Source organism: Oncorhynchus mykiss, chromosome 17, assembly GCF_057628025.1.
Source record: "Oncorhynchus mykiss isolate SJ-2025 chromosome 17, ASM5762802v1, whole genome shotgun sequence".
Taxonomy (NCBI): domain Eukaryota; kingdom Metazoa; phylum Chordata; class Actinopteri; order Salmoniformes; family Salmonidae; genus Oncorhynchus; species Oncorhynchus mykiss.
This window is the reverse complement of record NC_143038.1, coordinates 70,460,003-70,478,288: the sequence shown is the minus strand read 5'-3', so window position 1 is coordinate 70,478,288 and position 18,286 is coordinate 70,460,003. Positions and strand designations below refer to the sequence as shown.

Sequence of the window (18,286 nt, the reverse complement as noted above, 5' to 3'; positions counted from 1 at the left end):
GACACAGATTAACTATCTTGGGTTAGTTATAAATATATTTTTGACTGTACTGTTGAAAATAAGTAGGTTAGAGTAAAATTGTCCCATTCCAAATCATCATCAATATGATATGTTAAAGGAACGATATCTAGTTTATGGTCCCTGACATAAACTAAATACGGTCTCGGAGCTCGTTTTTTCTCCCCGAGTTCCCAGTTGTCCGGAACGCTCGGACGTCGGATATATCCGCGTTCCCAGTGATTTTAACATGTGGAATGAATATTGGGTCATGTTCATTAAAAGCAAGCAACGGAAAAGATTTAGCAACGGAAAACAAACATTAACGTATTTTTATTGGATGCTAGGTAGTTCCTCTCTGTTTCAGTTCGTTTTCTTCCGTTTGGTGCCTAATAAACACGACCCTGATTAAGATTCATTTGAATAATTGGATAGGCTACCTTGCTAGGCGGATCAATAGGCTACACAGCCAAGATCCTCAGTGCCGCCTTTGACAAGAAATCAAACGCAATTTGACAAAATGGACAATGTAACTTTGTTTCGTCTTCTTTTGCTCTAAATTGATTCTAGTTACAATGTTTAACTGAACTAGTCGATCTTTTTAATTGTTTTCTTTTCCACTTCTTCTAGACTGGTGTTTTGGGATTGTCTTTGCTCTCCAATAAACTCGCCGAGATTTTCACAGAGGATTCGGAAAATGACAGAACGTTCTATGGGTTTTCCGACTGTGAAAGTGATCTATGTGATCACGAGGTTTGATATAAGTGTAATTTTGTGCATTTATTTTGCACCTGTTTACAAATTATCCAGTCATTGAGTTTATGCTATTTAATCGGGTCTTGAAAAATCCTAATTTATACCCACAGCAAGTTACTTTAATAATAGGCCTAATTTCAAAATGTACTGTTTGGAGGGAATCAGATTTGTATGGACCTCGTTCTCATTCAGTGGTTCTATATGGTTGTCAAAAACGTGAAAATATTCAGGTAGAATTTGGTTGTCAACTGTTTTTTCTTCATCTATCTACCTGTCTTTCCACCAGAGTTCAGACAGTGGCAATCCAGTGGATCTCAAAGACAGCCCCATAAAACAGCCTGTACCCTATCGCTTCACATTACGGGTGGTACTGCGCCCCCGTAAACTAGCCACACCAACTCCTCACTCCAGTGAAGAAGAAGAGGAGAGGAAGATGAAGGCTGAGAAGGGAACAGTCAGATTTGAAGTTGAAGAGAAGCTGGTGACCGACGGAACACAGCCTGTTAAACAACAGTCAGGTTCTGATTCTGAGGCTGATCTAGCACAGTCTGGATCTTTTCTGGCCAAGAGGGCCCAGAACGTCAAGGCTAACAAAGCTATGGTAAACGTGCCTTTTGGTAAAATTACCACACACTCCCGAGAGATGACAATCAAATGTCACGTTTATCTGTACAACTAATGCTGTGTATGCCTTGTTTTAACTCCGACTCCTGCAGTTGGCTCAGTTGATAGCAGACCTGCATAAGATGCCAGGAGCTGCCCTGCTGAAGAGTCACAAAGAAGGCCATCTTAAAAAGGAGAAAGGCTCTGTGAGTTGATTCCATGTTTATTGCTCACCATGGATGGGCATGTTCAATATATTCAAGTCCCTAGAGCGTATGCATTGAATGCAGTGGAGTGAGGGAGATTGGGTGGGATAGATACTGTTCAACTTTCAACACATTTTCTATTGGCCAGCGCAGGTTTCTTCAGCTTTTCTATTGGCTAGTGCAGCTTCATTGCTCCTTGATCTCTTCCTATTTCCCCTGCAGCGAGCGCCCCGCTCCAAGGGCGCAGTAGGGAAGTCCAGGACGAGCCCTAACAGATCCTCCCAGAGACGGACCCGCTCCATGGGGGGAGCTGAGAGCTTGGAGGCCCACCAGGAGGAGAGAGCGCTGGAGCTCAGTCTGGAGGAGGAACTATTGGAGGTTAACAAATACCCTTTTGACGTGATCATACCAACCCAAACTCTGCTTTGTGTGTCCCCAGTACGGTAAAATAACCTCTAGATTCACATAGTATGAAATGTAGCTTGTGATGTATAGAGATTTGTTCTGGTAATAGATTTATCAACGAGCTGTCCGCTTTCTGTTCCAGGTACGTGGTGATCCGAGGCAGAGGCGTGCTCCGCGTCCCAATCAGGCCAAACCTCACAGCATAAGACCTGTGGAGGAGATCACTGAGGATGTGCTACTGCTGGTGGCAGACCACACGACAGAGAAGGTGTACAACAGAGCCACAGTAAGTTAGGTCTCACCAAAGTCGAAGGGGTATTGTCTTGTGCACGATACAATACAATTTTGTTGACCAATTTGCATCAAAAATGTATTTTTTGCGGTCTCTTGTTGATTTGACGTCTGTCTGATTCTCAGGGCTCAACGTGTCACCAGTGTCGCCAAAAGACTACCGACACCAAAACGTGTTGCCGTAGCGAGGAGTGTCGTGGTATAATGGGACAGTTCTGTGGCCCGTGTCTGAGGAACCGATACGGAGAGGACGTCAGGAAAGCCCTGCTCGACCCGGTAGGAACTCCATCACTTGTCTTTATACACTTTTCATGTCAACCAAAATCTTACTGTGCTGGCTCTGATATTTTATTTTCTCACAGCTGCATAACCAGGCCAGCACAGTTAACGCCTGATGTGGCCTGGCTTGGTTCAGCTGTTGTGTGTGTGTGAAGAAGAAAAAAAAAGCACTAATGATTCATCAATATATTTTTTAAAGTCTTTAGTCTCCCTGCTCGTAGAAAGTAGTTCAGTGGGTAGTAGCCTACAGCGTTAATGACTACATTAACTATCCCCTTGGTAGCATGTGAATTAATTAACATGACCTTTAGAGCCTAGCTGCTTGCAAGAACTCTGTCAAGAGCCTAATGCAGGTGCATTGGGTATATGAGTCATTCAGACACTCTCTCTAGGAGGCTATGAAAGCCTTGAAGTTAGAATGTATTTATTTTTTTCATGTAACTATTCTTGTTGTCCCCTGCTGCAGGACTGGCGGTGTCCACCGTGTCGAGGCATATGTAACTGCAGTTTCTGCCGTGCCAGAGACGGACGCTGCCCAACTGGAATCCTGTTCCCTCTGGCTCAGTTCCAAGGCTTCTCTGATGTCCACTCTTACCTCAGCAGGTCAGCTCTACCCCCGAACCCTTACTGTCTCTGGCTCAGGATCCTGAGTGGCGCAGCATGAGACGTCACTACAGACCCGGGGTTTGATCCCGGGCTGTATCACAACCGGCCAGTGCAAAATTGGCCCAGCGTCAGGCTGTCATTGTAAATAAGAAATTGTTTTTTTTTTTTAAATACCAGGGCTTCTGTCCACTCTTACCTCAGATTGGGCCATGTGCATCTAGCCTCCGAGTGCTGATCTAGGATCAGTTTCATACATATGGCCCCATACATATTCATCCTCTTATACTCTACTTTAGGGCACAGCCACTTGTAGTTTTGAATAGCAAGGGGTTTTCTTCCCTCGTATTGCAATTATGACATTGTAATTTTTTTTCTAGTCTTCACAGTAAACTGTCAAATGGGGAGGACTGAGGATCTGAATGGGAGCCTCAATGTCCTTATCTGACCACCAGGGGGAGCAGTTGCAAATCACTGGTCCGGGAATACAGAAGTTTGGCACCTATCCAGATGAGGTTTATGTTCTATAGCTCTAACATGGTTTCTACTGCTGTTTGATATGAATGTTGATTTTAATCAGATTTTTTTCAAATAAATGATTTGACGGTGTCTGATTTGTCATTCACTTTACTAAGGACTAGTCACCTCTGAGTTGCTAAAGGGGTGGACACGAAGACGTCAGATTTAAAGAATATGCCAATTAGCAGACACTTATCCAAAGCAATTTAGTCACATGTGCATGGTTGGCCCCAGCGGGCATCGAACCCACAATCCTGGCGTTGCAAGAGCCATGCTCGACCAACTCAAGTCAACAGGATCATACATCTAAAAGAACAGATCACACATTTTGTATTCGTAATTTTTAATCCAGCTGTTGGCATTTGTAGTAATAACATTCAAAAAAAAACTCCCTTTTTAAATGAAATAAAAACATTAAGGGCACTTGTCTGAAAACTAAATTGCAAGGATAGGAGTACAAATCAAATACTGAAACGATGCATTCAAATACATTTCCCCACAACTTGTAGTTGATCGAGCTCGAAGTGGACATCAAGTCAACAGGGAGTTAAGTACTTAACCCTCTTCAAATGTGTATCCAAAATGGCACCCTACTCCCTTTAGTGCACTACTATTGACCAGGGCCCATAGTACTACATAGGGAATAGGGTGCCATTTGATGCACATTTAGAACCCCAGCTAGTCAGTCTTCTGCAATACATCTGTGACTGACACCATTACTGAAACTGACTGGATTAAAATAGTGACGAGGTCAATCTTAACGTTTGATCGACCCTGGCTTTCTGTTTGAGACAACCTAATGATGCTGTTCTTACGTAATAATAAATCAAGTGTACTTTCTTCCAAAACATGCAGGCCAATGCTGTTATGGAAGTAGGGTTGTAATAAATGTGGTTTTACAGAAAAGTTCAAATTCCTGGAAAAGGGATTGCATAAGCAGGACTACCTAACAAGATTTCATTAACCTAGGAATGTTACCTGTCTTTAGCAACCCTAATACAGAAACCGAAGCTGTAATACAACCAGGTCCAGAGCCAGGTTATATCGACTGCCTAGAACTGATGACAACCTTCCATTCCACAGTTCTCTTAAAACAGAATATGGATTTTTTGGTTTTAGCTGAAATTATTTTTTTTTTGCATTATTTGGAAATAAGACTTAAAAAAAAACAGGGTTAAAGTAGTCAAGGAAGAATTTGATATCCAAATGCATCAGAGAAAGAACTTGGGAGTATGAAGCAAATTGACAAATATACCAGAGAAGTAAATCATGTACTGGGACTGGACTGTATTGAATACATACATAGTTCATTCTATAGACACAACACTTTTTGTTGGAAATAGCTTAAACAAAATCTACATTTATATAAAAAGTTTAGAATAGAAGTTTAAGATTGATTGTGTATGAGAGACTCACAACAGAAAGGCAATCTCTTGCAACCATATAAAGTTCAGTTGATCCTTCCTATGCTAAGAATTTCCGTATCTTTACACGAGAGAAAGAAGAAAAAACATATGTACATACAAAGACTTATCCCAAATTCTCTTCTTTTTTGCTATGATAAACGCATCAAAGCATGATGGCTTGAATGTGTACCTATATAAAAAAAGGCAAAAAACAAGGAGATATTTCATGACGATTTTAGATTTGTGTCCCTGTTTAGTACGCTACTTTCGACCAGGACCCCATGTAGGTGATTGTGTGTGTGTGTGTGTCCCCCCCTGCTGATTAATGCTCCTGGGTCTGGGCTGGATTCAGGGACATGAAACATGCCAAACGCTGCAGATACAAATAGAAAAAAAAACAAGAGCAGTTTCCCTTCTACACCATATGTTACCATCTGAACGTTGTGTAACGTTACATCCTCCTGAACAGGCCCCAGAAGTCCAAATAGTGACCAAATAACGACGAGCCCCTCCCCCATCCACACTGGCCTTCAATGAGAAACAACGGTGATACCGGGCTAGACAAGAGAAGGTGTGAGAGACCAGGCGAAGGCCCAACCCACTCAACCAGCTAGTACAGTGGAGTACTGAAGTTATCCCTGGTGTATACTGTACTATACCCAGACAGAGGGGGGTTGGACAAGAAGAGACCTGAGAGAGGGGGTGGCTCCTAGCCATGGGGGGGGGGGGGACTGAGTAGCAGTAGTGCGTTTCTGCGTTATGTACAAATAGAGATTGGAAGTGATGGATTTGTATTGTGTTCCAGAGAAGCCGCCTTCGTGAATGTGTTACTAGGACAACCACTGTAGTAGTACCATTCATTCCCTTCCATTATCGATCAGATCTAGGTAACTAACATCTAGACTGCTCTCCACCCGACTCACAGCCAATGAAATGGGTAAGGTCATGGAAATACGCCATAGCAGTGTAGCTGAAGGGACTCCCTGGATCCTGTCTCAGCTCTCAAAAATATCTAAACAGAGCTCTCCCCTCCCTTCCTATTATTAGCCCTTAGTTTTACTGTATATAATCTAGACACATATAGCCCTTATAGATCAATGTCCGTTGCTCCACTACCGTCCTGATCCCCACATCCAATCAGTAATCAATATCCATTACTGTTGATGGAGTGCAGGTCAGCCACCTGCATCACGTTGATGCCGCTGCTGGCCAATCGGGCGATGCCCTCGGGCGACAGTGTCTCCATGGCAATGAGGGCGTGTTGGTCATTGACCACACCCCCGGCATCCGTGGCTCCGCCTCCACCCGACTGAGGGGCGGAGTTATCGGAGGTCACAGCGCCACCGGTGGTTCCTTTCTTGTTGAGGTGGGTCTTGAGGTGTTTGGAGAGGTGGTCGCTGCGCATGAATCGTTTTGGACACTCCGTACACGTGAACTTCTTCTCACCTAGACGGCATGAAGAGGTCACAGGTTAGTAGTGATTATTCTTGTAAACCTGGAGAAATGTCTCCTTCAAAAACAGAACAGAATGTCTGGCATCAGTGGTTTCTTCCATCATGATTATTCAGAAATTTAAAAATCAAATAAAAACATACCTAAATCTGCACAGAGGTCAGTGTTATGTTGGGACCAATAGGAGAAAGACAGAAGTGTCTGTAAATGACTGAAACTGTAAATCATTACGCAATAGGGTCAAAGGTTATTCCCGAGACCTGGTTATCACCATATAATAACCTAGTCAGAGGCTGTAATTAGGGCCCCAGAGTTGTTCCTCGTCCAGTCATCACAAGGTCAGCAGTGACAGGCAACAACCATGGAGATGCACTATGTAGATATCACTCCATTATTTCCTGGTTAGCGAGCCTAATTTCAGTTTGTGTGACAAAAAACAAACAAGTATAAATGTAGAGAATCAGTCGATCATCTAAACCTCTCTGAAAAATATTTTCCATTACTAAAAATATATTTTTCAGCTGTTTGAAGCTGGTGTACAAAACCGAAAGTGAAAGGATACAAAAACAGGAAGCATAGAAATAGCGCAGATCTACAACTCACTATTCTATGTGAAATTGGTCGCACAAAAGTGACATATTGCAGCTTTAAAATGACTAGAGGGGCTGTTTCAAACTCGGTCTCAGAATGGGGTGAAAATGAAAGCCATATTGGTCAGGGATATATCCAAACCAGTCTTGTGTGGTGAGGCTGGGTACGGGGACATTCACAAGACCACCTCCAGCTCTGTGTGGTGAGGCTGGGTACGGGGACATTCACAACACCACCTCCAGCTCTGTGTGGTGAGGCTGGGTACGGGGACATTAACAACACCACCTCCAGCTCTGTTTGTGTGGTGAGGCTGGGTACGGTGACATTCACAACACCACCTCCAGCTCTGTGTAGTGAGGCTGGGTACGGGGACATTCACAACACCACCTCCAGCTCTGTTTGTGTGGTGAGGCTGGGTACGGGGACATTCACAACACCACCTCCAGCTCTGTTTGTGTGGTGAGGCTGGGTACGGGGACATTCACAACACCACCTCCAGCTCTGTGTGGTGAGGCTGGGTACGGGGACATTCACAACACCACCTCCAGCTCTGTTTGTGTGGTGAGGCTGGGTACGGGGACATTAACAACACCACCTCCAGCTCTGTTTGTGTGGTGAGGCTGGGTACGGGGACATTAACAACACCACCTCCAGCTCTGTTTGTGTGGTGAGGCTGGGTACGGGGACATTAACAACACCACCTCCAGCTCTGTTTGTGTGGTGAGGCTGGGTACGGTGACATTCACAACACCACCTCCAGCTCTGTGTGGTGAGGCTGGGTACGGGGACATTCACAACACCACCTCCGGCTCTGTTTGTGTGGTGAGGCTGGGTACGGTGACATTCACAACACCACCTCCAGCTCTGTTTGTGTGGTGAGGCTGGGTACGGTGACATTCACAACACCACCTCCAGCTCTGTGTGGTGAGGCTGGGTACGGGGACATTCACAACACCACCTCCGGCTCTGTTTGTGTGGTGAGGCTGGGTACGGGGACATTCACAACACCACCTCCAGCTCTGTGTGGTGAGGCTGGGTACAGGGACATTCACAACACCACCTCCAGCTCTGTTTGTGTGGTGAGGCTGGGTACGGGGACATTAACAACACCACCTCCAGCTCTGTTTGTGTGGTGAGGCTGGGTACGGGGACATTAACAACACCACCTCCAGCTCTGTTTGTGTGGTGAGGCTGGGTACGGGGACATTCACAACACCACCTCCAGTTCTGTTTGTGTGGTGAGGCTGGGTACGGGGACATTCACAACACCACCTCCAGCTCTGTTTGTGTGGTGAGGCTGGGTACGGGGACATTCACAACACCACCTCCAGCTCTGTTTGTGTGGTGAGGCTGGGTACGGGGACATTCACAACACCACCTCCAGCTCTGTTTGTGTGGTGAGGCTGGGTACGGGGACATTCACAACACCACCTCCAGCTCTGTGTGGTGAGGCTGGGTACGGGGACATTCACAACACCACCTCCAGCTCTGTGTGGTGAGGCTGGGTACGGGGACATTAACAACACCACCTCCAGCTCTGTGTGGTGAGGCTGGGTACGGGGACATTAACAACACCACCTCCAGCTCTGTTTGTGTGGTGAGGCTGGGTACGGGGACATTAACAACACCACCTCCAGCTCTGTTTGTGTGGTGAGGCTGGGTACGGGGACATTAACAACACCACCTCCAGCTCTGTTTGTGTGGTGAGGCTGGGTACGGTGACATTCACAACACCACCTCCAGCTCTGTTTGTGTGGTGAGGCTGGGTACGGGGACATTAACAACACCACCTCCAGTTCTGTTTGTGTGGTGAGGCTGGGTACGGGGACATTCACAACACCACCTCCAGCTCTGTTTGTGTGGTGAGGCTGGGTACGGGGACATTCACAACACCACCTCCAGCTCTGTTTGTGTGGTGAGGCTGGGTACGGGGACATTAACAACACCACCTCCAGCTCTGTTTGTGTGATGAGAGGCTGGGTATGGGGAGAGCTAACTTGACAACTTCCATAGACGGGTTAGCTGACAACGTCACAAAAATGATACGGGCTCTTCAAATGGGGCAGAAGGCCATGTGCTGTGATTCTGGATGGTCAGATAGCGAGCAACAATGACAAGAAACGGCCATATGGGGAATCCCGAGTGACCGATTTCAGCTAGTTTGACCTTGTTCTCGATACCACGTCTTGTTATGAGGCGTTCTGATGGACGTCACCGCTAACATTAGCTAGCTAGCCAACAACTGTAACAACGTATTAGAGAGAAAAGTGCTCATTGTGCAACTTGATTTATGTTTTCAATAAACATTGGAGATTAAATATATAGATTGCATGTTGCCGACCCAGTCTGTTTTGCGCCATAGTTGCGCGCATCGGTTTTGTCGCTAAACAACCAACCATCGTCTCTGTTATAACGTATCAATAAAGATGTAATTTAAAAATCGGCTTGGCCGTCTCACCTGTGTGTGTCCTCTTGTGGCGTTGCAGTTCGTCCGAGCGAGTGAATTTCTTCCCACAGAAGGACCAGCCGCAGACGAAGGGTCGTTCTCCAGTGTGCCAGCGAAGGTGAGCTCTCAGGTGAGATGTCTTACCGTACACCTTCCCACAACCTGGCATGTGACAGATATGCTGCTTCTTCTTATTGGGATCTCTGAACAGGAAAAGGGGGAATTGACAGTCATTTTGCTGTTAGGCTATTTGATGTGTGCCACCAACCTTTTTCTGCAGTTTCAGAAATATTGCCCCCCAGTCTTCGCATATCATGCCACTCAAATATACTTCAACCGTTCTCTCCGATTAGCTTGCATTGTTATTATTCCCCCCCCCCCCCCCCCCCTCCTCTCTGGCATCAGCATTTTTTATTCATCAGGATTACTCCTAAATTAAAATCTAATCTGCACAGAGGTCATTGTTACGTTGTGACCAATAGGATCAAGACAGAAGTTTCTGCATACGAGTCATAAGCAATAGCGTCAGTGATTCTTCCTGAAACCTGGTTATAAACCACATAACCAACCTGGTTCCTGGCTACATCATCGTAAAAAATCAAGAGAAAGGCTTTCAGGTGATAAAAAAAAACAACATTTGACCCAGCTCTTAAGTGTTGACAGACTCAGATGTTATGTACCTCGCCTCTCCGTCCTTGCAGAAGGGACAGGTGCAGGCTTCCCTTCGTGTCCGGCGGTTCTGAGGCTGAGGGGACGTGTCTCCCTCCTCCATGACTGTGCCGTCATCCAGACTGTCTCCCCCTGCCTGCAAACCCTGGTCTCCTGTGGAGGAATAAACAGGAACGTCAGCCGTTACAGTATATTCAGTGTTTACAAACATCATTGGCCTTCCCGTTCATGAAAGCTTACTGTGACCAATCAATTGTTTTAGGTGTGTATATAGAGCCATTGGGCATTACAGATACAAAATCACCTTCAAGTAAAAAAATCAACATTTATTGGTCACATACACAGTTTAGCAGATGTTCTAGCGGGTGCAGAGAACTGCTTAGCATAAAGAGAACTGCTTAGCATAAAGAGAACTGCTTAGCATAAAGAGAACCTCATGACAATCAACAGACCAAATACAATAGCAGGTGATTATTATTCTGTCATTGTACTGTGGAGACTAAACCAGTTTAAATATCTTATTATCCCAGCCAAATTAAATTACAAGTCCAACCGGTATGGTCAGGTTGAGGCATTGGGGAAATCCATGTTGAATTTCATGTCTAATTTCAGGACAGAAAAACTATAGCCAAGCCATAAAATGTAAATGCTGGTAGGAACAGGGCAAACTTGGACACGCCCACATAACGTGTGTCTGTCTGTGGGGGCCCGGATAAGACACTGACAGGGTGGGTGGGGTGGTTACACCCCCTCATCTACTCCAACTCACTGCCAGGCAAACCTCTTACTAGCCGACCAGGCAAACCTCTTACTAGCCGACCAGGCAAACCTCTTACTAGCCGACCAGGCAAACCTCTTACTAGCCGACCAGGCAAACCTCTTACTAGCCGACCAGGCAAACCTCTTACTAGCCGACCAGGCAAACCTCTTACTAGCCGACTGCCGGACCAGACAAACCTCTTACTAGCTGATTGTCACTGACCCACGGAGGAGTAAAGGAAATGCTTAGTCAATGCCCACCAATCGTCTGTTACTCTGAACACACACCATGTAGATACTAGCACCATGTAGATACTAGCACCATGTAGCGTGAACAAGGCAAACCAGTTGGCTTACTTAACACTTACTTTTGCATTTACATCAAGCTACATTTGTTTGTTGACATCAAATAATTCAAAACCAACTGAATGAAAACCTTCTGATTACAACCATTAAAGTGCAGATATGGGTAAGTCTACAACTGTGACCACCCGTGCATCAAGCGAAGTAACATTATTATTATTTTTTTTATTTAAACCTCCAGTAAAATCGGTCAGTTTAAGATATGGTCTGCGTCTCAATCCACCGTATCCGTCTAGGTCGGCCTTCCGCGTCTGTAGCGTCTGAACGGTTTGGCTTCGAAAACGTATGACCAATCGATGGAAAAAGAGACTCTCGCGAACATGATGGCGTTCTCCATCTTGCACTACGACCTACACAAGTGTCACGAGACTCGTCTGAAGGACTCATACAAAACAGAAGTATGGAGGTAATTTGGTGCCCCCCCAAAAAAATAAGGGGTTACACACACACACACACACACACATATATATTCATATACATATACACACACATACATACACACATACATACACATACATACATATAATTTCTTGAGCTTTCTCACATCTCCTAGACATAGTACAGACACTTCAAAACCTTTATTTATACCAGTCCTTTGTTTCATTTATGAATGCGTTACTCAATGCGTTTCTATGGGCTGTTAGTAAAAGACGAATTGAAATTCAATAGGATAAGTGTTAATTCAGTCCTGAGCAGAACACGTACCAGATGTGTTAGAGATGGTGATGGGGACTCCTTGTAGCTGGTGCATCTGTAAACCAGAGTTCTGCAGTGTGTTGAGGTTGATGGTGTGCAGGCCAGGGAGTTGCATGGTACCTCCCTGGGCCTGGCCCAGCTGAGAGAGACTCTGCATGGGGGCCAGGGTGATCTGGGTCCCCGCTGGGCTCTGCAGCTGGAGGGTCTGCCAGCTCACCTGGAGGGATGAGGTAGAGGAATTGATTAGCAGATCGAGGAAGTCCGTATTGATCAATTAGGAACGGACACATTTAAGTTATATTTTCCATTCTGTTGGACTGAGATGAGTTTACATTTCTTTATTTTTTCCCCTTTTGTTCTCTCTCTGGCATCAGTGGTTTCTTTCATCACAAATTATTCAGAAATTAAAACATCATACATCATCTGCACAGAGATCATTGTTACATTGGATCATTAGGAGAAAGACAGGAGTGTCTAAGTCAGTGGTTCCCAACCAGGGGGGATAACCTAGTCTATCCACATGGGATACTATGATAAGACTCGTGAGACCATAGGCCTACTGGTAAACTGCATGAGGGGGTACTTCAGGGGTACTCCAGCCAGAGCAACATTCAGTTAGTTGGTGGTACAGTAAGGGGGAAAAGGTGCTAAATCACAAATGTAAGCTATAGGGCCTAGGGTTTATACCTGAGAACTGGTTATCATCTTATAATAACCTAGTCAGAGCCTGTAACTAGGGCGCCAGCACTAATCAACAAATACATTCCGAAAAATCTTGAGTAGAACTCCTAGCTCACCTGTCCGTTGAGCCCGACGGTCCTCAGCAGGATGGGAGAGGTGTTGGGGAGGGTCTGAATTTGCAGGTTCTGCAGGGCATCCTGGGTAAGTGTTGGTGTCGCGAACACCTGTCCCCCAGCTGAGATTGTCTGCAGAGAGGTCCCTCCTTGGATGAGCTGCTGGGGTTGAATGAGGATCTGCTGCGGCTGATCTCTGTTATCTGGCTGGATGGGGATCCCGCCGCCAGAGTTCTGGAAGCCGTTGGTGCTCTGAGTCTGCTGTGTCATGCCTCCATACGAGGTGCCTGTCTGAGTGGTGGTGGTGGTTGAGTTGGTGTAGTACGTGCCAGAGGTTGACACTACCTGCTGCATCAGCTGCTGGTTAGAGCCTCCGTCCCCTTCAGACCCACTAGCTGCACTGACCGGAAGGAGGGTGATATTGCCATTTAGGAGACCAGGCATATTAGCCAACTGGAACTGGCCCTGGTTGTTCTGCAGGACGCTGTTACCCAGACCTAGGTTCTGTAGGGGGATGGCTTGCTGTAGGACCCCGGCGGGCATGGTTAGGATATTTCCTCCACTCCCTGTTCTAACCAGCTGCTGACCCCCGTTAGGCGAGGAGACTAGCTGGAACTGTCCTGCCCCAGCTGCATTAGGGTCCTGCTGCACCCCTGCCTGGGCAAACTGTAGATGCTGGCCATCCACCGTCTGGAACTGAGGGATCACCTGGTAATGGATGTTGGGCATGGACACAACCTGGCCCCCAGACATGGTGAGGACCTGCTGGCCCTGTAGAGAAGGAGCTGAGGACAGCACATACTGCTGCTGTCCCTGGTGCCCACTGGAGACCGACGTCAACACCTGTTGCCCCCTGTTCTTCCCCGAGTCGCCCGCGGTCATGACCATGCCAGTGGAGTCGGTGGTGATGGTGTTGGAACCACTGGAGCTACCGAGACTGACAGGGATGATCTGCCAGCTCCCATTGGCTGTCTGGGTCAGCTGGGCTTGGCTTAGGTCTAACTGTTGTTCGGAGCCGGAGTCACTCTCGCCTGGGGTGTCGATTCTACTACAGGTCGCTGCCAACAGAGCTAAAGGAGAGGGCTGCTGGGAGTCCTGCAAAAAAAAACAAAGTTGGATTTTTGTTGTGAAGCTACTAGTAGTATACAGTATACAAAACTCACACATTGTTCACAGGAAGAGTAGCTCCTACATGTGCAACAGCTAATCAATAAGATACAGCATCACAAAACTTTACCAAAGGGGTTCTGTTTGATGTAACAATGTGATCTGCTTTTCAAGGTGTTCATAAGAGAAACCAAATCTAGTCTGAAAGAGTTCAATTAAAACAAATTAAACCACAGTGAAAGACGAACAATAATTAACATAATGTAAAATTCTTGTCACATTTGCCATGGTTTTAACATCACACCTACGGTGAAATGTGACAGTACACACAGCATTCCAGCGTGTGTGCTGCAGCAGGCATGAGTGAGAGGGCAAGCCAAGGGAGAGGAAATGGGGGAGCGCCAGTGGCAAATGGGTGGGATCACATTTTTTTTTTTAAAGAGCAGCGGCGGGCTAAACTTCCCCTCCCCCAACCCACCCACACCTTTATCTTGCCCTATAAACTAGCTCACTCAGCCGAAGCCACCCCCTTCCGACGCCAGCCAAAATGGGCTGTGCGAGCTGCTGTACGGGGCTGGCAGGAACTCCCCGTGTGGGATCATCCACCTCTACGACTGCCTATATCCCCACCCCGGTGACATGTGCTTGTGAGAAATCAACAACACTGATCAAAACCCATTCCCACCACTGACCACAGTTAAGCCACACATTTATCCATAGCTAGCTAGTTCAAAATGTCTCATGCTTGGCTACTTTTCTAGCTAGTTAACGTTACATGTCAGGAGGGGGGAGGAAAGGGGGTAACGTCTCTAGCAAACATCAGAGGAATACATTGAGGAATGCACGTTATCTGGGAATGTGTAATGTTATTTGACTGGCAAGCATACTTGTCCGGTATTTGTGTTTCGCTTTTGAAGGAAGCCTCCACCGCTTTCCACCATCGCGGCCATTTCATCCTGTTGGTCTGTAAATGTAACGTTGCAAATGGATTAGCTGCTAACAGTAGCTAACTACCTGATATTAGTTGCCAGTTAAACAAAAGCAAGCTAGGATATTACAGCTGACACGTCTATGATACTTTCATTAGATAAAATTAAAACACTGCTAATACCACGAACTAGCAAACTAAGTTATGTAAGTTTTTCAACAACAAAAAAAACAACCGCAAAACAACTGCTAACTGGCTAAAGAAAGTAGCTAAATAGCTAGCTCGTAGCATGGGAACGATTAGTGGAGTCTTAATTACACAACCACAAGAGCTAACTAACGTTAGCTGCCTGACTAGCTAATGACATGATATTCGAAGAGTTTAAAATTGTTTTCCAACCTTAACTAGTTGTTAGCAAAGCTAGCTAATCTAGCTCATACGACTTTTCATCCTAAGTGACTGGCTAACCATTAGCTCGTTAACGTTAGCTAAGATTCAATAAATGGTTATCAAATTTAGAGCTGAAGAGTTTGAGACCTTGTAATTTCAGATTTGCCTAGCTGTATCTACTCCATAAACAATCACCTACCTATTAGTTAGCTTCGTAGACTTTTACAAAACTACTGTAGCTACTTCTGAAAGGGGGGGAGAAGAGAGAAGAAAAAAAAGTTCACCTACCACTCATAATTTCGAGACGGGAGGAGTTTCTCGGGCTTCTTTCAGGTTGACATCAACTTTTTGCTCTTCAACCAAACATGCTGATTCTGCTACGAAGGAGAAAGGAGGAGATTTATTTTTTTATCCAATTAGATGTCGAATTGTGTTGTTGTGGGCCAATGAAAATGCTGTTTTCTTTCATAACTTAGACCTCCCTCCCGGGGGGTTTCTACGTTGAGCAGTGTGAGTTTGATTTAGTAACTGAGCTACATCGGCTTGTATATTTGCGCTTAAATTATTATATATTTTTAAAACCTGTGGAACGACTGTAATCTTGTTCCCGAAGTGCCTGCATGCCACACCATGCAACTTGAATCAAGTGCACCCCATGTATGAGTGACACTAACCGCTACCTAACAAGAGTTGTAGTAATTCTAAAATGGGAAGAGCTGACCAATTGGGATGTGGTCATGGGCGGGTATTTGGGTGGGGCCAACAAATGGTAGGTTGTACCTTTTAGCGGCTACGTTGACTAGTGTTTTTTGGCGGAAAAGGCGCCATTGACAAACATGACCTAAATAAATTGTTGTTGACGAGCCCAACAGTAACAAAAATAGACCACATTCACAACGAAAGACATCATACAATGTTTCATACATCCTTTACAACATAATGCAAATTACAGGAGGGAGGTTTAGAAATCGCTCAGCAACAGATGGGGCTAAACTTTTTCGCTGGCCACTCCCTGCCTGGATGAACATTGCGGGCTTGGGAACGTGCAAGGGGAGGGCTGGGACCGGGGTGGGTGGAGAGACCCTTCAATGTGGAGGGACTCGTTTTGATAGCGCTGGGAGGAGATTTGTCGTGGGTGGGAGGGTTTTTACGTGTGAGGGGGTGTCCGTGGAACACATGTGGCCGGGGTAAACATTTCAGTCCCCTTAGGATGGAGTGTGGAGTTGCCAATGCTGGACAGCCACACACCCTCCGCCCTCCCATCGAAGTGGACCACCCCCTCCAGTCCATCACTCCCTCCAGTCCACACTCCACCCCCAATCCATCGCTCAGTGGTACATCCCCAACTGTTCTCCAAGCCCATCTTGTAGATATTCAGAAGCACATAGACGCTGTTTTTATAGTAGCCTTTTTTTGACATCCTCACAGTGGATATTGACAATAATATTTAGGTTCTAAATAGGTTTTAACGACCATGTGTTTTCTTTGTAGAACCAACCTCCCAAGTTTATTAACAGAACACCTGTCATCCCATCACAGCCCATCTGCATCTATGCCTAACCCTACTGTAGGGAATTGATTTTAATATGAAAGAATAAATACAAATATGACTGCCGTTTGAAAGATCATGGTCCCAAGTAGAATATATTTCAATCTTGTTTGAAGATTTTTAAAATAGTGTTGTTATTATACAGGTAACTGCCAAAATAATGAAAACACAAACACCAGTCAGAACAGCTTCAATGCACCTTGGTATAGATTCTACAAGTGTCTGGAACTCTGTTGGAGGGATGCTGACACAGTTCTTCCATGAGAAATTCCATCTATTGGAGTTTTGTTTGATGGTGGTGGAAAACATTGTTTTCAATTGGGTTGAGATCTGGTGACTGAGATGCCTTGGCATATGGTTTAGATTGTTGTCATGCTCATCAAACCATTCAGTGACCACTCGTGCCCTGTGGATGGGGGCATTGTCATCCTATGGAGGCATAGCCATGGTAACCAACATTTTTTTTATACATGACCCTAAGCATGATGGGATGTTAATTGCATCATGAACTCAGGAAGCACACTTGTGAGGAAGCACCTGCTTTCAATATACTTTTTATCCATCATTTACTCAAGTGTTTCAATTATTTTGGCAGTTACCTGTAGATTCCCTATAATAAAAAATATTTTTGCCAAATAGTTAGTAGTTTCAAGGGATGGAACTTGAAGGGATACAGCACATACTAGATAACATGTGCACGTCACAATCACTAGCCTCGTTTACACCTTGTGTTAACATGTACGTTTCGTAATCGGATCAATATGATCCAATCACTATCTAATCATGTACATTCAGAATGTGGAAATGATCAGGACAAAGGACGCGAGTTAGCACCAGGTATAAACGAGGCTATAATGTGAGCTCTTCTTTATTAGTCTACAGTGTTTTTTGGCCTCTGTTACGCAGGGAGGATGTATGTCACAAGTGTTTCACACGCTCTTTTTTTTCTTAAATTGAAACCACACGAACTTCCTTTTCTACCTTCCTTGTATTGTATTTGCGCGTCAAGAGACAGTCAGAGGAGTTGACAGCAATGATGTATATATTATACACATTGGTTTGAGAAAGAGAGGCGCGAACATGTAGCCTAGGCGTTGTGTTGATAAAGGTTGAAACATTTATCCAGGATGAACCGTTCCAGTAAATTGTCATCTCAAAAACAGACGAAAACCTGGATGAAATATGGAGTGCTGTGCTGACAACAAGATGCAACTCGAGACCGGTGAGCGTAGTGGGAGAAACCAGAATTGAAACCTGCGGTGCTTCAGTGAAGGTAGGCTTGGAGTGAACATTTGCTTATTTTTTGTAACTTAAAAAATAATAATATTTGTCCTTAAAATACTGTAGTTTGGTGTCAGCATTTGCATGCGGTTTGTTTTTCAACCATATTTTCTAAATATGTCCTTGTTTTTTGCTTGAGCAAATAGGCAGTGCAATCAAGTTGTATAACATTTTACGTTAGACTGACGATGGGTAC

The 18,286-nt window shown here is 45.2% G+C and overlaps 2 protein-coding genes across 3 annotated transcripts; one reads left to right on the top strand and one right to left on the bottom strand.

Annotated features, from left to right (window-relative positions):
• The first annotated feature begins 413 nt into the window (after positions 1 to 413).
• LOC110495202 (cell division cycle-associated protein 7) lies at positions 414 to 3,749 on the top strand. The gene is made up of 9 exons (XM_021570514.3): positions 414 to 526; positions 628 to 750; positions 1,040 to 1,354; positions 1,470 to 1,562; positions 1,785 to 1,940; positions 2,110 to 2,253; positions 2,385 to 2,534; positions 3,004 to 3,140; positions 3,521 to 3,749. The coding sequence occupies exons 1-9, from the start codon at positions 518 to 520 to the stop codon at positions 3,552 to 3,554; spliced, it is 1,161 nt and encodes a 386-aa protein (XP_021426189.3). The 5' UTR covers positions 414 to 517; the 3' UTR covers positions 3,555 to 3,749.
• A 236-nt stretch (positions 3,750 to 3,985) lies between these two features.
• On the bottom strand, positions 3,986 to 15,945 carry sp1 (sp1 transcription factor). 2 transcript variants are annotated; one of them, XM_090206456.1, is made up of 7 exons: positions 15,549 to 15,945; positions 14,830 to 14,906; positions 12,839 to 13,930; positions 12,051 to 12,258; positions 10,235 to 10,376; positions 9,567 to 9,757; positions 3,986 to 6,511 (listed from the first exon to the last, which is right to left on the bottom strand). In XM_090206456.1, the coding sequence occupies exons 1-7, from the start codon at positions 15,553 to 15,555 to the stop codon at positions 6,210 to 6,212; spliced, it is 2,019 nt and encodes a 672-aa protein (XP_090062582.1). In that variant the 5' UTR covers positions 15,556 to 15,945; the 3' UTR covers positions 3,986 to 6,209. The 2 variants fall into 2 exon arrangements, with proteins under 2 accessions (XP_090062582.1, XP_090062583.1); XM_090206457.1 differs by having other exon boundaries at positions 15,460 to 15,580.
• Between the last annotated feature and the right edge of the window lie 2,341 nt (positions 15,946 to 18,286).